Source organism: Vanessa tameamea, chromosome 10 (genome assembly GCF_037043105.1).
Source record: "Vanessa tameamea isolate UH-Manoa-2023 chromosome 10, ilVanTame1 primary haplotype, whole genome shotgun sequence".
NCBI lineage: Eukaryota > Metazoa > Arthropoda > Insecta > Lepidoptera > Nymphalidae > Vanessa > Vanessa tameamea.
This window is the reverse complement of record NC_087318.1, coordinates 11758843-11778098: the sequence shown is the minus strand read 5'-3', so window position 1 is coordinate 11778098 and position 19256 is coordinate 11758843. Positions and strand designations below refer to the sequence as shown.

The 19256-nt window shown below is 30.4% G+C and overlaps 1 protein-coding gene across 6 annotated transcripts in view; it reads right to left on the bottom strand.

Moving 5' to 3' along the window:
* Positions 1-19256, bottom strand: part of Bru3 (bruno 3) — a 651773-nt gene that overhangs the window by 555124 nt on the left and 77393 nt on the right. The window contains exon 1 of one of the 6 annotated variants that reach the window (XM_026628079.2): positions 12397-12576. The exons of 4 other annotated variants lie outside the window; for them this stretch is intronic. In XM_026628079.2, coding sequence (XP_026483864.1) covers positions 12397-12450 — 54 coding nt within the window. In that variant the 5' untranslated portion in view covers positions 12451-12576. Of the gene's footprint in view, positions 1-12396; positions 12577-19256 lie in introns of those variants that run through there. One more of the 6 variants, XM_064216060.1, reaches the window with a different exon arrangement.

Here is a 19256-nt window from a genome sequence, read left to right as displayed (position 1 = left end):
GTTTCTTTCCCTATATATTCTTTACTAGAATAATAGTAACAAATAAATAAATTGACGACGTTTGAGAATAGTCAATAGAACAAAAATAAAACATGTTAATTAAAAGATAAAGTTTAAAAAAACATATAGAAAAAGAGATGGAATGTTTGTCTGGACATAACGTTTACTTACGTGAGGATTTTTATCAGTTCACTCTACTGTAAACCGCGTAAAAGAACTTCGTTCCAAAAAATACAGACGCTTAATTAAATCGATTCCCTTCCAGTATTTTTCGTAAATATTTACGTGAAAAGCGACATCAAACAGTTGTGTATCAAAAAACTTACCATGTAAACATGTTACTCGTATATCAAGGTGAAAAACAAGTAGTGAAATATTGAATCATACTCGCTGACAGCTATACTGGTACGAGGGCTATGATGGATGATAGGAAACCAAAGCCAAGTAAGGGAATTATGTAAGCTATGTATCTGATAATTTATTAACATACTTGTGCTAATTGACGTACTCGTACATACGTCAGTCGTTTCAATGCGAACTCTAGTGAAAAGGTTAGTTGGAATTGTATTAAATTTTGGGCGCAATTTATTTTTGATGGCAAATTGGTTAATATGCAAACTAGGACAGAACAAAATATATTAATTACAAATTACAAAGGCCAAATAAAAATTAAAATTGGATGAGGAGACTGCCTTTTTAAATATAATAAAGTACAGTAAAAGTGCTGGGCTTAGATCTCCTCTTCTTTCGAGGGCGTTTGGTTAGTAGGCTTAGTTATATGATATATTTATGTAGGTCATATTATAAGGTTACGAAAGAGGTAAGTTTACTTAGATAAAAGAAAATAAAATATAAAGTTACATAGTTGTATCTATATTTCAGATATTGATTCGTCCAATTTGTACACATGACCTCGTGTACAATACAAGTAAGCTCTTTATTCTCCTCGCTCTATCTCAAAAATGGCTTAAATATGACATAAGGCCTAAAGTCAATTCTACAGTAAATATTATGCCCGTCAAATTATATGGGATTTTTAATCACAAAAACCTCGAAACATGCCTACGTCTCTTCCCGTAATGTGCTCTGCTCGTGGCTTAATCGTGTTCTCCTCGCGGGGAAAGGCCTTCTACCCTTTCTGATAACTTATCATTTGGGCATTTTATTCGGCAGTAGGGTTTTGTGCAAAACCTTTTCGGTACATCCCACTCATCAGACATTCTACCACCAAACAGCATTAGTCAGTGATCCAGTGTGAAGGGTGAGTGAGCCCATGTAACTACCAGCACAAGAGAAATAACATCTTAATTACCAAGGTCGGTGGCGGTATTTTAAGGAATGGTTAATATTTCTTACGGCGTTAATGTCTTTGAGCGATATATTATAAAATACACATTCCACCAGTCACAGATAAATGTGACAGCGAATGATTATCATCTATTGCATTATTCAAATAATCACAGGCCAGTTCGGAACATATGCTAGCGATTGATAATTCAATTTTATCATGTAAAGTATAAGCCATAAATTGTTCTATTTCGAATAGTTTTAAAATAAACCTCGACGTCCATCAGAATATATATGCTTGTTTTCATTCAATTAAATCGAATGGAAACTTTTGCAGTTTCATTTTAGAGATTCGAACTCGATTTGAATTCACGCTTAGAAAAAGTAAAATTATAAAAGTATATTTTTATTTTCTTAGTCGATGATGATACAACAAAATATTAGATTTACTAAAGTTTAATTCAACGTTTAACCTTTTACTTGGTGGTAGGACGATACAAGTCCATGTAATCCACAAGTGAGCGCCAACACAGATATTTTTCCGGTTTCAAGATTGATTCAGCGTAGCTACAGGCACGAGGGACATATCTTGGTTTCCAAGATTGATGGCGCATAAGGAATCAAATCAAATAATATTAATTAAAGCACTGATTTCTATCCATCCGACCATATACATAAAAGAAAAAAAAAGAATAATTATAATAGTACTTGATTATTTAAATGGAATCTATTTATTTCAGATAGCATAAATAATTGTGATAATTTTGACTATAAAAAATATATTTTAAATAAAAATGTTTTAAAAGAAATAAAGTAAAAAAATCTCATCTCTAGGTAAGACTAGACTGCCCCATTGTGGGTAAAATAATACACATCTGATAGATTTTCAATCCGATGTTTCATTCTTGGCCGAGCACAAGCCAAATTTAAAACACAAATTAAATGTATGCAAATTCTTTGATGTCACTGTAAGTAAATAATTTATTTAATATTTAAATTGAAACATTTTTTAGAACAAGTGATTCATAAATATTTATTTTCATCATAATTTGTGTTTGCTTATATTGTTATTGGCGATGGTACTATTATTCAAACTAGGACAGAAAAGTACACTGTCCTCATTTTGTGTCTGAAACTACATAAATAACATCCAAAGTATATAATCTATGAAAACGGAAAAGCGAGACACAAACAAATAAATTTACTTTTATCAGCAATATAGTTTGTTTTGAGGAGGACGTTGTGAAACTATCGACTTATTCTTACGATAATCAACGCTGAGTTTACAAAATCCGTACAATTTTGACGCGTGCTGTACAATCGCTATAATACACTGAACACAATTCTATTTCCAGCCTGCTGGAGTCATAAATAATCCATTCGGTGGAGAATCGAACGCGTGCATTCAGTGTTATATAAATAGCCACATTCCATATTATCGCGTGGTATACTTTGATTCTGACTTGCTTTAGATGGTAGGGTTAATAAACGGAAGAACTTTTGTGTATACAACTAAAAGCCCAATCGGCCTAAACTAGATTGAACCGGTTGAAACCAGATGGGAGACAAATTCTGATAAATGTTATGTTATTTCTTTTTTTTATCGTATTAATATAATTATTTGTACGTTTGCGTTCTTGGAAATTTGAAATATAAAATAAAAAAGGATTGGATTTAGACAAAATAATAGATATTTCATAATTTAATTACATACGTACTAATAAACTTCATTTTACGATTACATCTATGTCAAAATATGTTAACACCTATAACAAAACAATGACTACGATATCTTAATTGAATTTAACCATTCAGTCTCCCTGACTAACCAACAGCCAACGAAATATGACAATTCACAAGTCTGAACAAAAACACACACGCACTCTCGATTGCTGACGGAGAAAGTCCAAGTGTAGACTCGGCTTTACCTTATTTTAGCCCACCTGGTCAACCAAACTCTATTACTTCCTTGACAGATAACACAGGACTTGAACCCAAAACTACGATGACGATCTGTAGCCGTTCAAAATAAAATAACAAGGACTTTCATAGAATATTAACAATTAATAGGACAACCCTATAATATTATTTCTAGATATCTTATATTATAAAGATGAATAAAATTAATATAAGAAAATGTTAAGATCAGGGCTAAAGAAGTATGTCAACTTATATTAACAATTTACGTTTACAATTTAAGCGTTGATATTTTAACGTATATAGGTCATTAATAATGAACACGACCTTCATTATGAGAATATTATCTTAGCTCTTTCAAAACAGATATAATAAAATATAGGTAAGTACTCTGTTTGCGTAGAATTTACACGAATATTTGTGTCCTGTTGAGTTCTAGACATAAATTTACTAGCAAATCGGAATGTCAGATTACATTGAAAATAATCAAATACCATATCCAACTTATTAGTTTTTAGTTTGTACAGATTATATAAAAATTTAATATGTGTACATAAACTTGTAACTTTAAAATTTATTCAACTGCGAAGAAAGAGTTTTTTCACCGTTTAGTTTATCAAGTGTAATTAGAAAAAAAAAACATATTTTAATAATATAACATAATTATTATCTAGACATAAGGCCGCAAATCCCGAGGTTCTGGGCTTATACCCAGGATCGGGATGATTAAACGTTATTGTGTATTTCTGGTGAAATATTCTAAGTTTAAGATAAGATTTACGGATTAGGGAATACACCTGTATTTGCGTACATTTTTGTGACTGTAATATGTCCTGCGTAGCCCCGTCTAGAGATACGCTGCCGCGACCGAAATCGATCAGACATCATCATTATGTGCACATAAATAAATTTAATAACTGTATTTATTAAGTTATGTGGAAGGCGGCTGTCATGGTATGGGTATGTTATGTGGAGGAATGAGGAAAATATTGTGAGGAAGGTCTTGAGCATGAATGTGGATGGATAAAGAGGAAGGGGACTACCAATGAAATGATGGATGGATTGTGTGAAAGATGATATGGATGGCAAGAATGTTACTTGTGAGATGACGTCACATAGAGAAGTATGGAAGAAGAAGACATGCTGCGCCGACCCCAAGTAAATTGCGATAAGAGCAGGAGGATGAGGATGAACTGTATTTATTGATCGGCAAATTCAGTTAAGTTAAAAAAAAAAACATAAAATTGAATTTACTCAGTCGCCTTTGAATACTTTTATATTTGCTATAAAATATCAATAAAGGAATCGTTTCTTTTATTTATCGTAAGTTATCTTAATTGAGCCCTGACAACTCTTTTAGAGAATGTGAATCTTAACCGATGATTCTGAGTTCAAATCCAAGTCCATTGAATTTTTATGTGATTCATTTGTCCTTAAAATTGATCTCGTGCTCCGCGGTGATGGAGAACCTCACGAGGAAACCTGCAGGTGGCGAAAAAGAATCTGCTAAGTGCACACTCTAAGTCTCATTGGAGCAGGTAATGGGGTCAGCTCTAAACCTTCTCAAGGGAGAGGATTTCTTAGCCCAGTAGTGGGACATTTTCTTACTACTTTACTATAACATTCAACTGTCAACGTGTGCAACGTATGCCAATGGCAAGTTATCATATATAAAACAAAACAAAAATAATATCTCAATATTTGTATAAAATAAAACGAATGCAATTATAATCGGTATGAATAATGGAGGTTCATTCATGGGGACAGCTCATTTAATTATCGCCTGTATTATGAAGTGGTAATCAGATTCGTATTAAAGATAATTCAGTATTGGATGATAATTGCCCCAACATACACGTTTATTTTTAATTAAACGATAATACTTTTTATCTTATCGATGTTTTCATACACAAGTGCTTTGTATATTTTTTGTGTTTTAAAATGAGCCGCGATGGCCGAGTGTTTCGAAGACGCGAAATTAAATCGACGAATCTGAGTTCAAGTCCGAGTAAAGCTCGGTAAAGGAAAATATCGTGAGGAAACCTGCATGTGGTTTATAAGAATTCAACCAACAAGACTGTATTTATAATATACCTATTAAAATCATTCAACAAATATATTTAATTTCAATTCAAAAATTATGTTAGCTCAATATTATATTCTTACTCGTATAAACTAAACGTAAAAATAAAGCAAATTTACTTGAATATAAATTCAATGCTATCAATATAAATGAAAATAATGGCACTATAACAAGATCACTTCAAAGGCCGGAACATAGCCGAGAACTCTTATAAGACGGACCCACAAAGAGAAGGCATAACGAGCTAAATTTAAAACTGGAGACTCAATAGCATCCAGTTTCAAATCAATATAGGCAATTTTAATTCTGAATTATAATCAGACGTGGCTTTTAAATTCTAAATCAACTTTAAACACACTAAATTGTAATTAATAAATTAATACCAAACTAAATTTTAGTCTTGGAACTCGTATCGAGCTCAAAAATTATTCAAAGTGAGAATGTCACTGATTTTTATTAAACTGTGTTAAATTTAATTATTTTAAATTGTAGTTACTGAAAATAATTTACTTAAAACAAATATAATTATTTGATGGGAGGGCTTTGTGTAAGCACCAGTACTCTCACGATACGCATCAGATATTATACCGCCAAAGAGCAATACTTAATATTGTTGTGTTCCGGCTTAAAGGTTAATAATAATAATAAATAAATATTGGACAACATCACATACATTACTCTGATCCCAATGTAAGTAACTAAAGCACTTGTGTTATGGAAAATCAGAAGTAATGACGGCACCACGAACACCCAGACCCAAGACAACATAGAAAACTAATGAACTTTTTCTACATCAAATCGGCCGGGAATCGAACCCGGGACTTCGGAGTGGCGTACCCATGAAAACCGGTGTACACACTACTCGACCACGGAGGTTGAGTGACCCAATGTAACTAAAGGCATAAAAGACGCATTTTTTTACTTCCGTGATTGATGGCGCATTGGCAACGTAAGAAATGGTTAATATTGCTAGTGTGGTCACAACCATAGCAACATAGTCTATGGGCGGTTGTGACCACTGACCATCGGGTGCTCAATTGCTCGTCCGCTTACGTATGTAATAAAAATAAAATATCTTCTTAACAGAAATGTAATGTTATAAAAAAAAAAAAATTAAATCTCCATTTATCGCCTTTGTAAGCACTTCATCAATTTATATAAACTCAAGTAATAATTTCAAATTAAATATATCTATCTTTTTATTATAATCCTTTTTTCTCAGATATAAAGTCTTAAGATCCATTATTAATGTAAACTTTATCTACACTTCAACGTTTAATATTTCCAGAAGAAATCCCATGTTTTAACTCACTATTACATTTACACGTAAGTCTTCTGTGAAGCCAGAGTTGCATAAGTAGATACATAAATAACTCTTCTGGTTATTAAGAATATTACATTCATTAAATCTTGAAAGATAAAATGAGAAAATAAATCGACGTCGGAGAGCGATAAATCTATAAAAAGATTCAATTTAATTGCATTACAAACATGATTGTCTGTTGAAGCTTGAGTATTTAGCCGACTTTAAAGATAAGGAGATTATCAATTCTGAGTTGTTTTATACATTTGAATTTATTATGTTAAATAAATTTAATTAGTTTTCTGTCTAGATAGAATGTGAAAGAGAACTCGTCGAAAAAAAAAAAGTACCCCGCACTAAACAACTGGCTCACTCGATCCTAAGGATCACAATACATATACGAATAAAAAAATTAGATGCCATATTTATTTCGTATAGAACAACATTACTATATAGAACAATTAGCGAATCTTGCCATCGCTATGTAGAAATGTCAACGATTTGACGTAACGCCATCTAGTATCCATAAGTAAATATAAATTAAATTCAGAATGTGTACACGCACACTAGTAAAATAGAATTTAATTTCGCGAATATCAAGCTTTGATTTCACGCACACATAGACAGTAACGTTGGCCCTTTAGATTTAGTTCTTTTGTAGTGCTGTCTAAATATATTACTTATCTAAGTTTAATAGCATGTTTCACTTCAATTCTTCGATAGCGCTTAAACAGCGCTTGAAAGATTATCATGAAATTGGAATTTATTTATGTATATATTTCTATAAGGTTTTTGTCGCAACTATCCGCTTCGAGTTGTATATCGTTTAACCCATCACGACGATAATTATTATATACACAGGCGGGACAGTCTGTTGGGATTTGCTAGTACACTATAAATTGCTTTTTGATTATAAGCAGATAAGCAATGTATATTATATTAATTCGTTAACGTAATTCACATTAATATAAGTTATTGTAAAAAGATGTACTCCGATATTGACGACCTCCGTGGTCGAGTAGTGTGTACATGGGTACGCCACTCCGAGGTCCCGGGTTTGATTCCCGGTCGAGTCGATGTAGAAAAAGTTCATTATTTTGCTATTTTGTCTTGGGTCTGGGTGTTTGTGGTACCGTCGTTACTTCTGATTTTCCATGACACAAGTGCTTTAGCTACTTACATTGGGATCAGAGTCAGGTATGTGATGTTGTTCAATATTTATTTATTTATTTATTTATATCCGTATATTAATAGGGAAACACAAAAAGTTCAGTATCTTTTACTATTACGTTAACGCGAATACAATTAATTTTGTCCCTATATATTATAGGTGTTGTCAATTAAAAAATGTAAATAAAATTAGAAAGAAAATTGAAAAACTTATTTTCCTCAAATTAACAATAATATATTTTGATCATTCGAACACTAGTTAAAATAAAAACTTATTAATTTAAGTTTGAATTCCTTCGGAGAAATAGATTGCAACTTATCGGTCGATAAAAGTTTATCTTCTGTCATGAAGTACTACTGATCTTTATAATTTTTGAAAATATTATGACATTTTAATGTTTCATAATTGTTGTATTGGTATAATATACTAAGGCTTTAATTGACTTTGAAATTACAAAATCCGCATTCTGTTTTCTCTCTAACGGAGCTACTCTTGGAGTTCATTAAAACTAATGTCACTTTTAAAATTCTTCATCCCATAGAAGGTTAGGCTGTTTAGTGTCTAAGCAAAACAAAAAAAAAAAAAAGAATTGGCTTGGAATTTTAAATCGTTACTAATGTACTTATTCTTCTTTCTTTGTACATCAATTACGTAAAAACTCCTGAACGTATTGATATGAGACTACGACTGATCGACGCGAAATCGATATTAAAGTTTTTTTTTTTAGTTGATCATATCTACTTTTTTTAATACTCACCAAATCAGTCAGTTAAGGGCTAGTGATACAATAACTCGCTGAAAATATATAAAGTGTTTGTATCACCGAATGCTGAATAACACACACGGCACTACAGGCTTCCTTTGGTAGATTTTACCCACTCACTGGTCACTTTACCGTCATACAATTTTGCTTTGTGCTGTTCCGGTTTGTAGGATGAGTGAGCCGGTGTAATTAAAGGCACTTCAGATATGACAACTGAGGTCCAACGGTTGGCAGTGCATTGTTAGTGATGTGTACGGCTAATGCCAATTATAGTGCATGTGGCTACGTGCACAATTGACTACTTCGCATCGTCGACCTCTTCAGCCACAGTGAGCCCTTTTTGCGAGGCAGGAATTTGGTAGAATACCTTCATATATAGATATAATAAACACATCGTTGTTTTTTACACGTTTAATTTGACAAGGATTTTGCTTTTTTGCGAAAAATATGTAAACGAGCGTTTATAAAACAAAGAATAAACTGATAATTTCCTATAAGTAAGTATAGTTAGCACTTTAACTTCGTGATAAGAATCTCATCTCGGATAGGCCTGCTCTGCATTTTTTCATGATTGCCTATCTCTCCGAAATTAAACCAATCTTTTCTCGCATTTTTGATTATGTCATCAGCTTAACGAGTTATGACCAACTTTGATTGAATTGAATCATTTTTATAATTCAAGAAATGTGCATTAATTAAATAAACATAATTAAAAATACATATAGGTATAACCTGTTTCTTTTGGGTATTTAATTGAATAAAAATAATTAATTCAACAAATTGAATTAAATAACTCCCGTATCATACGTACACAAATTTATACATAAAATCATTTAAAAACTACTATAAAAATAAAATAGAAAATTCAAGATAAATAGTTAATAATTGAATATATTTTCATCATATTTTTTAAGCATTGATAGTTCATCTCCAAACATTTATTTATAAATTATATTGTCATTAATATTTTTTTTGACATTACGACCATCGCCTATATGCTTGTTCTTCTAAAATTAATATTTAAAAAAAATATAACATTTAAAATGTTTACAAATATAAATTCCATGATTTCAAAGTATGAAAATTTGTGCTTCATTGTTCAAGGCTCTAATTGTTACTGAACTGATCAGTATACTCTAATTATACTAATTACTAGAACCTTCGAGAGTGTTTAGTAGAGTTCGATACTTTAGAAACAAATTAGGTCAAAAACGAATGTAAATACAACCAATTTTTAATAGAACATAAAGAAAAAAAAATCGATGCCTTGATGCAGTTAAAAACAAGGCAATCTTAGTGAAAGGTCGTGAGATCAAATCCGGGTAATTCTATAAAGATTTTGGTTCAAAACCCAAACTATTTGTAGAGATATAGGTTGATTATCTTGGATACAATGTGGCACAGTATAATGTAAAGGATTCAAATCAATTATTTATTATTAAATAACTATATATATTTTTATTAAATAATTGTTTCGAATTTGATTTGATTACATAAAAAAAAAAAATTATGACTAGCTTTTATGACTTTTTGATGGTCATGTGGCTATTCTCAACATACAATTGCGAAATACGCTATTATAGAGCACATATACATTAAATACTGCCACAGTCTCATAAGCCGATGAGATCCCAATAGGACACGATTGATTCATAATTTTGAATAATTACGTAAATTTTGAATAAATAGTTCGACACGAACGAACGAATAAACGATCGGCAATGTTAAGAACTCACTATTTCACAAGTAAAAAAATGATAACCGACCAATGATGACGCTCTTTTTGATGCGTGTATCCTTAGTGTTGTTTGTAACAGAACTTACAGACAATATCGCATCACTTTGACGATTCACGTTTGTATTTTTTATAGAAAAGATTTTTAAGTTTAAAAAATAAAATTAACTCATTATGCGTTTACTCTATGTATTTGTAAAAACAAACTATATTTTAAAAGTAACATGTAATTGAGAACGAACTATCACAGGATACGCTGTACGTGGCCCTGAAACAAATTCTATAACATTGGCGTGTAAGCTCGTAATTATTTTGATACGCCTCCATACAGAAATATCTTTACCCCAGACCAATTTCGAATCTACTGACATATATATAAAAACGAAAATCGCTCGTAGATCCTTAAAATGTAACGTATAAACAAACCCAATTTATATTACACCTCGACTTTACTTTCTCTTTTCGCAGCTTCGATAATATTTTTTAGTCTGTAAATATTTATTAGATACATTTAAATCCAAATGTTTATGTAGTACCATTTCAGAATAATAAGTATAATTATTAATAGAGAAAAATAACATGGATTTATAATATTTTAAATTCAAAAGTCGAATCGTTGGATATTAACTTTACTTGGGAATTTTATTGGGAATAGGTTCAGTATTGCCAACATTGAAAATCTATTAATAATATTAACTATACAATCAAACCTTACATTTTTAACAGTTAACATTAAATTTATTTTTGAAAAACATTATTCTAGCTATGATATAAATAATATTAAATTAATATATAAAAACATTATTTAATAAGGCTTATTTTATTATTATACAACACAAGAACATTCATTTGATTTTAGCGATTGTATTCGTTGAATTTTGTATTTAATTATAGGTACATCGTTGATTATTAATTTTATTTCAAAAAGAGTATCTACTGAATTTCTTACGTTATATTTATTTCTGTTACGTGACGACCAAAACTTCTTAAGAGCCTATTTGAATACAAATATTTTTATTTTGTTTTTCGTTATAGTTTTTATGAGATATATTATGTTATTGATAATATATATATATATATATGAGATATATATTATAAGATGATAAAAAACCGTGGAGTTAATGCTTGTTGAGTTCCAGGCAGGATAATAAATAACATACATATATAATTGTATTTAACTAACATGACTTTATTTTTAGATGTTGAAAAAGAGTAACTAATGAGTTTCTTGCCGTTTCTTCTCGGTAGAATCTACATTCCGAACCGGGTGTGGCTTTACTTAATATAATTTGTTAAACGACGATTCAAAAGTGCTTGTAAAAGTCTACTTGAATAAAGTAGGTATATTTTGATTTAGATTTAATTTGACATATAAATTTACTTTATATCGAGTTACATATTTTGTAATTTACCATTACTATACTCACTAATATTATAAATGCGAAAGCTAAAGTGTTCAGATGGAATCCTTACTGAAATCAAATCAAATCAAATCAAATCAAGTAGAGTTGGAGGTGTGTAATTTACACTTAATCATCTCTTTATTTTTTATAAATATATCATAATAAAAATTTAATCAATTGATTAAGAAAATACAAAGGCGAAATAAATATAGTTTTGTTTATATCAATATTATCCGGGACAAAGGTCATTAAAATGGGAATTATATTTTGAACGAAATGTAGTAGTACTTCCAAGGAATCCTATCCTATTTTTAAAGGTTTTTAGTAGCGTGTTTTATATTATCGAGCATAATATGACTCTGAACCTTGTAATTATTAAATATAATGATGAAAAAAAGTTTGGCTTCCTGGTACTAGAAATGTACTAAAATAATAATTAAATTTGTATTTAGAAATCGTTCCAACGAGGTCTATCTAACGTATTTGCATTAGAAATCCAAAATGCATATACAAATATTATTCAGTTTTACATTGTGACATATTTTGAAATAGAAGAGAATGCGCCACCCACGCCAACTATAAAACTGCAGAAATGTATTATTTGGTATTCGTCGAGATGTCTGAGAATAATTTAACTTACGTACCTGAGAAGAAAATACTCAACGAAATTATTTTTAAAATTTATAATAATTATAACGTCAATTATGATCGAATATTTCTTTTCCCAAACTTACCAAATCGTCGTAGTAATTCGCAATGTGCGAATAAATCAGCGAGTCGTAATCCATTGTCACTAAAATCACACACCGAAATCCGGGTTTCACTACGGGATTCGGAATCGAGCTCCGGGATACGCGCGAGACGTCAATAATCGCTAACACACAGATCAATTTCCACGCCTTGGCGTCGATGTAAGACGCATTGGTCGAGTAACGTCTGACGTACACTACCGCCTGTAAAGCTAAAATAAGACCAAATTTTAAACACAAATCTTTGGTCTGTCAAGGATGTACGCGGAGTTGTTAATACCCCCTACGTTGAGTCTATCGAACTTGTGCATTAAATGACTTTATAAATTCATAAAATAATACTAATACTAGCTACATATATAAATATAAATATGACAAATGAAAAGTAAGAATTATTTATATCATCTGAATATGTTTTCATAAAATACAATAAAAAAATTGTTTTATGTACGACTAGTTTCGAAATGTAACTTCACCCACTTTTGGGAGTGGGGCGGTGGATTTTTAAGAATCCCTTTTGCAAAAAAATCCCTTTTCGCGCGCGCGCATCGCGTAAGCAAGTCGTGTGTCAGTGCTCTCGTCAAGTTATTAAATAAAAAAGTGAAGTAGAAAACGAAGTAATCGAGCTTCTGAGTGAAACCTTCAATAAGTTGTGTCTAGTGGAATATTAGTGATAAGACATTCATAGCACAATAAAACAATTATGTTAAATATTCCATTACATATTTTAATTATTCATAAATTGGATTCAGACTTATAGTTCAACAGTTAAGTAGTTATAATTACCCGCATTATACAAACAAAAATTTACCCGAAACACGAGTATTATACCAACACAATACACTTTGAATGATAATACGCTCAAAGAAGTGGAGCTTATAAGAGACTTGGGTGTTATATTGGACAAAAAATTAACCTACGTTGATCACCTAGACAGTGTTATATGTAAAGCCTCTAAATTGTTGGGATTTATTATGCGGCATGGTCGCACTTTTAAGGACTTTAAAACAAAAATCTGTCTTTATAACAGCCTTGTCCGAAGTAATCTGGAGTACTGTAGTGTTGTCTGGCGTCCGCATTATGCTTGCCATCAATTAAGATTGGAACGCATTCAAAAGAGATTCATGTGGCACCTATCCTACACAACTAAGATACAGAAAACAATAGTAACATATAAAAATAGACTACAATTTTTCAAAATGATGAGCCTTGAGAAAAGAAGAGATTTTCTTGATCTGATGTTCCTATATAAATTACTGACTAATTGCTTACATTGTCCTAGTTTACTCGAACAAATAAATTTCAGAGCGCCACATAGATACCCAGGTCAAGCATTACACCTCTTGTGCCTCGACGCACCAGAACAGTCTTCGGCGCCAACTCCCCCCATTCCTCGTATATGCAAATTATATAACAAAGCCACTATCAATACACTTATATATAAACATAAATCCATTTAGCACCTTTCGCAAGTTAGTCATCAACGACCTAGTCAGCCAGTCACTATGAGTATGGAAATTTTTGCTTATAAATCGATGATTTTTTTTTTAAATTTTTATTTAACCTTAAATTAAGATTAAATGAATTATTAATAAAATACACTTATGATTATATTTTAATACTTATATTATTATTAAATTTCGTTAACTTTTACTAGTCTGAACAAATGTTTATATACCAGAGTAATGTTTAAGCCGAAATGTGTGTACAAACGTTTTAATAGTTTTTTTTTTTTTTTTCTCTTTTGCTCATTTTTCGTTTTTTCTTTTTTTCACTTTTGTTGTTGGAGCAAACAATTGTAATTAATAGTTTAATTAGCATGCAATGTTTGCTTTTAAACGATTTTACATAATCTATGGATGTATATACCTAATTGTGTATTTATGTAAGAATGACAAATGTAAAAATCGCTAGCGAACCTAATAAATATATAAATAAATATACCATCGGCAACTTGTATGCAAAATTTTATTATGATCGGTTGAATAGTTAAGATCAAAAAGTTTAATAAATAAACATTAAAAAAAACTCACTTTTTGCATTTATAATATTAATTGTAATAGACGGTGATTGCAATAAAACAGTCGTTTAATTATTATAAAACACATATTTTAACGAAAAAAACATGTCTCAGTAATATTAAACTCTGCATAATCAGACTTAACTACTCCTTATATATATCTAACGTTTGTAAAGGAAGCAAGTTATGGCGTATGTTCGGAGCCGTGAGTTACTTCAAACATTTTAGTTTGTTTTAAAATTATACGGTAACTTTTACTAATTCATTATTTAAATTACGTATTTTCAATTCCATGTTTCCTAATTAATATTTTGGCGAAACGTGAAGTTAATGCTGTTCCAAATCTTATTTTTCATGTTAGTTACGAATGCATTTACCATTGTACTTTAGGCTTTATTGCGAAAGACGTAAAGGTTGTTTTGAATTGTCTTATTTTCCATTGAATGTTACTTATCATATCAGATATCTTTTTTTGATGTAAATGGACTGTACATTAAAAAAAGTTATAGTTGATAGATATTTTAAAATCATTTATTTAGAGATATTTCTACGTGATATTTTATGCGAATAAATTTATGCCACTGAATAATTTGTCATAAGTGTAAACTAATGTAAGTATTTTATGCACATAAGATATTATATACATATATTTATGATTTAAATATTAACAGCGTGTAATTTTTCTTCAGCTGGCCTCAGGCCTACTCTCCTTTTAAGAAAGATTGGTTATTTAACCTATTTGCTCCAATGCGGTTGGGTGGATACATGGATTGAATTTTTTCTTTACCAAGCATGAGATGAATCATAAATACCGATTAAACACATGGACTATAATAAAATTCCACAGACATTTTTAACTTTGCCGTTTTATAGATTCAAGTCAATTAAAAAATACATTGGTAAAGAAGGCATATTATTCGATACAAGATTATATTGATGATATAAAAGCGTGGAGTCAATGCTTGTTGACTTCCAGGCAGGAGACATAACATACATATATAATTGTATTTAACTAACATGACTGTATTTTTAGATGTTGAAAAAGAGTAACTACTGAGTTTCTTGCCGGTTCTTCTCGGTAGAATCTACATTCCGAACCAGTGGTAGCTTTACTTTAAATAGTTTGTTAAATGACGATTCAAAGGTGCTTGTAAAAGCCTACTTGAATAAAGTATATTTTGTTTTTTATTTTATTTTTTAATTTTTGGAGGTTCACGCGTTCTAGACACTTGGTTCGACTCTTGTACTCTCTCTCTACTGTGTAATATACCATTTATATCAATTTTTTTTTAATTATATGTTCTATGATAACAAGACTTATATACAAATATTGATTAGTTTTACTTTTACGTTTTGATAGAAAACACAAAAGCTTATACCAACAAAATTACATTGAACTTCTTTTCTCTAAAGAATATCTGACAAATAGTTTCACAAATACTAAGATGCACTGAATACCGTCTATAAATTTGACCTAATATGTTTAAGGCGAGATACCTTCAACGTAATAGGTTAGCTTTTAGTATTCGATATATTACAATGAAGTTAGTATTCATGTCACTGAAGCGAAACGTCGAAATATCTAGAACATTGCAATTGCGTTTGTCGAATGCTTGCCGCGTGTTTGAAATTAATTTCAATCGATTGACTATCGGTTTCCTCACTGGCTTTAAATGTTTGTTTTGTGAGAATAAGCTGATTAGCCGTAGTCGAACTGACATAGAAAAAAGTTACATTTTCAAAAAAGAAAAATCCAGAATCGCATAGAATATAAAAAAAATAAAATTAACAAAAAATATATACACTCAAATCCCATAGTACATCTGTGTATTCTTAGAATAGTATGTATTACCGTAAAATTGTAAATACCGTTATATTATAATCTATCTCGCGATATTGTAATTTGTTAAAAGATTTTGAATGGAATTTAACTTACAGTAAAATCTAATCTTTCGGTTATGGTAGAACTTTAGAGTTCATAAGATTATAATCAATCAAAAAATAATGCGTTAAATTTTTAAACTATGACAGTTTATATATATATATATATATATGTATAGTGAAAGATATAACGCGTTACCATTTAAGTTGTCAATTGTTTGCTTTACTAATATATAATAGGTTTAAAGCATCAATTGTAAACATCCTTAAGGATATCTCATCGATTTTTTTTGTTTCACCAATTTAAAACTCACACATTTTACTTTTGACATAAATATTTTGCAATCGACTGAAAAATAGTTTATAATATATTTCTTTATGAGATCTGTACTACGATAGATTTTATCAAAAACAATAATTAAAAATAATACCCTTTAGAAATCTTCTTTGTAAAATTGATTTTGTAAAAAAGCAGCTCCTAAATGACCTGTGCAGCCAAACTTAAAACCAAATTAAAAATTACTCAATAATATATTGATTGCTTAAATTTCTCAAGTTAGTATATCAGCTAGAAAAGTTGAAATGATTTGAAAAATTTATATCGATGCATATGTCACCGTAAAATTGTAGATACCGTTAGATTATAATCTATCTCGCGAGATTGTCAACCGTCGAAAGATTATGAACCGAAACATACAGTTTACAATTTAACGCATTATTTTTAGTAAATTATAATCTAGCGAAGTGCGTAATTTCAGTTAAATTATAAACACTAACACTAAATTATAAACACTAACCTAACCTAACCGACCTGAAATATAATAAAGTTAAATTCACCGTTCACAATATTTCGGCAGTTTACAATCTCGCGAGATAGATTACAATCAAACGGTATTTACAATTCTACGGTGATACATATATCCCATCCAATGTAATTAAGGTTAAAAATCCACCAACGGCTTCTGCTGAATTACTTCTTTACTAACTTAAAAAAATACTGTCATACTAAGCACGGATAAGTTTTTACGTACAGAATGGTTCGCCGACGCCTTTTACAAGAACAGAATTAAATCATGGCGCCGCCTTTTTAATGTTTTTGTATTTTTAAACTTAAGAGAGAACTTTGTACATAAACCGCATTACAGAAATCTTTTGTTCTCTCAATTGGACATTTATTTTTACAGGGCTTTTGCTTCACTTGATTTTATCTTTTATTTTCTTATTTTCTAAGATACGTGATTCGGATTTACATAATCATTCAAAACGATTTGAATTATAGATAAAAATACAAACTTAAATCATATTGTGTTTTATTAATACAGACTCGCTTATTTTTGATGTAGAATGACCTTGAGCGTAATGAAAGTTAAATTTCAAGGTCAAGGAGAATCGCAAAAAAAGGTTTTTATCATGATTTCGAAAACACAATGTATGTTAGTGGTTAATGTTTAAGAAAATATATTTATTCACTTAAGATTGTTTTATAGAAAATTATTTATGAAAACAAAAAATATAAAGTAAACGACACATACCAATAATACATATTTAAAGCATTCGCGATGTGTTTGCCATTCCAAACATAATGTTCTGGTCTTAATGGCGATCAAATTTTTATTATCATCTTGCCCGACGTTTCGTGGAACTCGGTACTACATCAATTTCATAAAATGTAAGTGTCTTGAATAACGTACACGCTGTCTGATTGTTTCAGCTCAGTGTATTTGCAATATTGTAGTAGAAATGAATACATTATAAGTGGAACGGAGGTAGATGTAGTAACTCCTGCAGATGACGGGGGTGGGCGCGCGGAGTTCGCAGTCAGCTCGTGACCACGACAGGTGCGGCTCCGTCGAGACGTCGGAAAAATAATAATAACAAAAAATGTATGATCGCAATTGAAACGCGAATATATCTAATCTAAAAATTCGATACGTAATTAGGATTATTGTTTAACTGCGATTTTTGTAAGTGAAGACGATACTATTTTGTGAGAACACTTCGTATTTCGTGAAATGTTGAAGATCGACTTATGATTATTTTAATGTGTGTATCCATGAAATGCTATTATTGTTATAGAAAATTGTGTTGTTCAGCAGTTTCAAAATATGTTTCACTTTTCAAAAATATACATCTATCGTTATAATTCTGTAGGTTTGTGTCGTTAGTTTATATTATGTAATGCAGTCTCAAAATGTTTGTGTTTAACGATACCAACTTGCTATAGACTTAATATAAATATATATAGGTAATTATTTATTCTCACATTGAATGATTCGTGTAATGAAAAATCCAAAGTTTTCTTCAATATAGAATAAGAAAAACATCTAAAAGGCGGAGTGATTTAATTTTGTTCGTGTAAAAGACGACGAGGCGCTTTCTCTGTGAAAACTTGTCTTCATAGCAGTGTGACAGTTATTCTAAAAAGAAACTTAAGATTCTTTTATTGAATTTTATAAATGTGAAAGAATTTCGTTGAAATGCTAAGTGCAAAGTGGCTTTAGTGTTTCTTGCTTAAATAGTTTTTTTTTTTATCTTACAAATTAAAAGATAACATTGTAAATGTCCAAAACTATTTTGAAATGCTAGTTAACATAAAATACTGCCGGATAAAACAAATTACAGTCGAAGCAAAAATACATAATCCAATTAAATATAAGTAAACCGTTAAAACAAAATACATAACAAAGTCATTGAGGACGTGGTGTAGAACATCAAGACAAATTCTAAGATACACCAACGAAACAGCAATAAAACCAATTGTTGTGTCACGAACATTTGACAAATACACCGCAGAATAGCACGAGATGCGAGGACGAACACAGAACAGTGAATACTAGAAGAGCTTTAGGAACTGTTACTGAAATATTTTTAAATCAGTTAAAAAAATGAAATCGTTTCACAAATATTTATGAATTTTTGACCGAATCTATCGATAGATGATTTT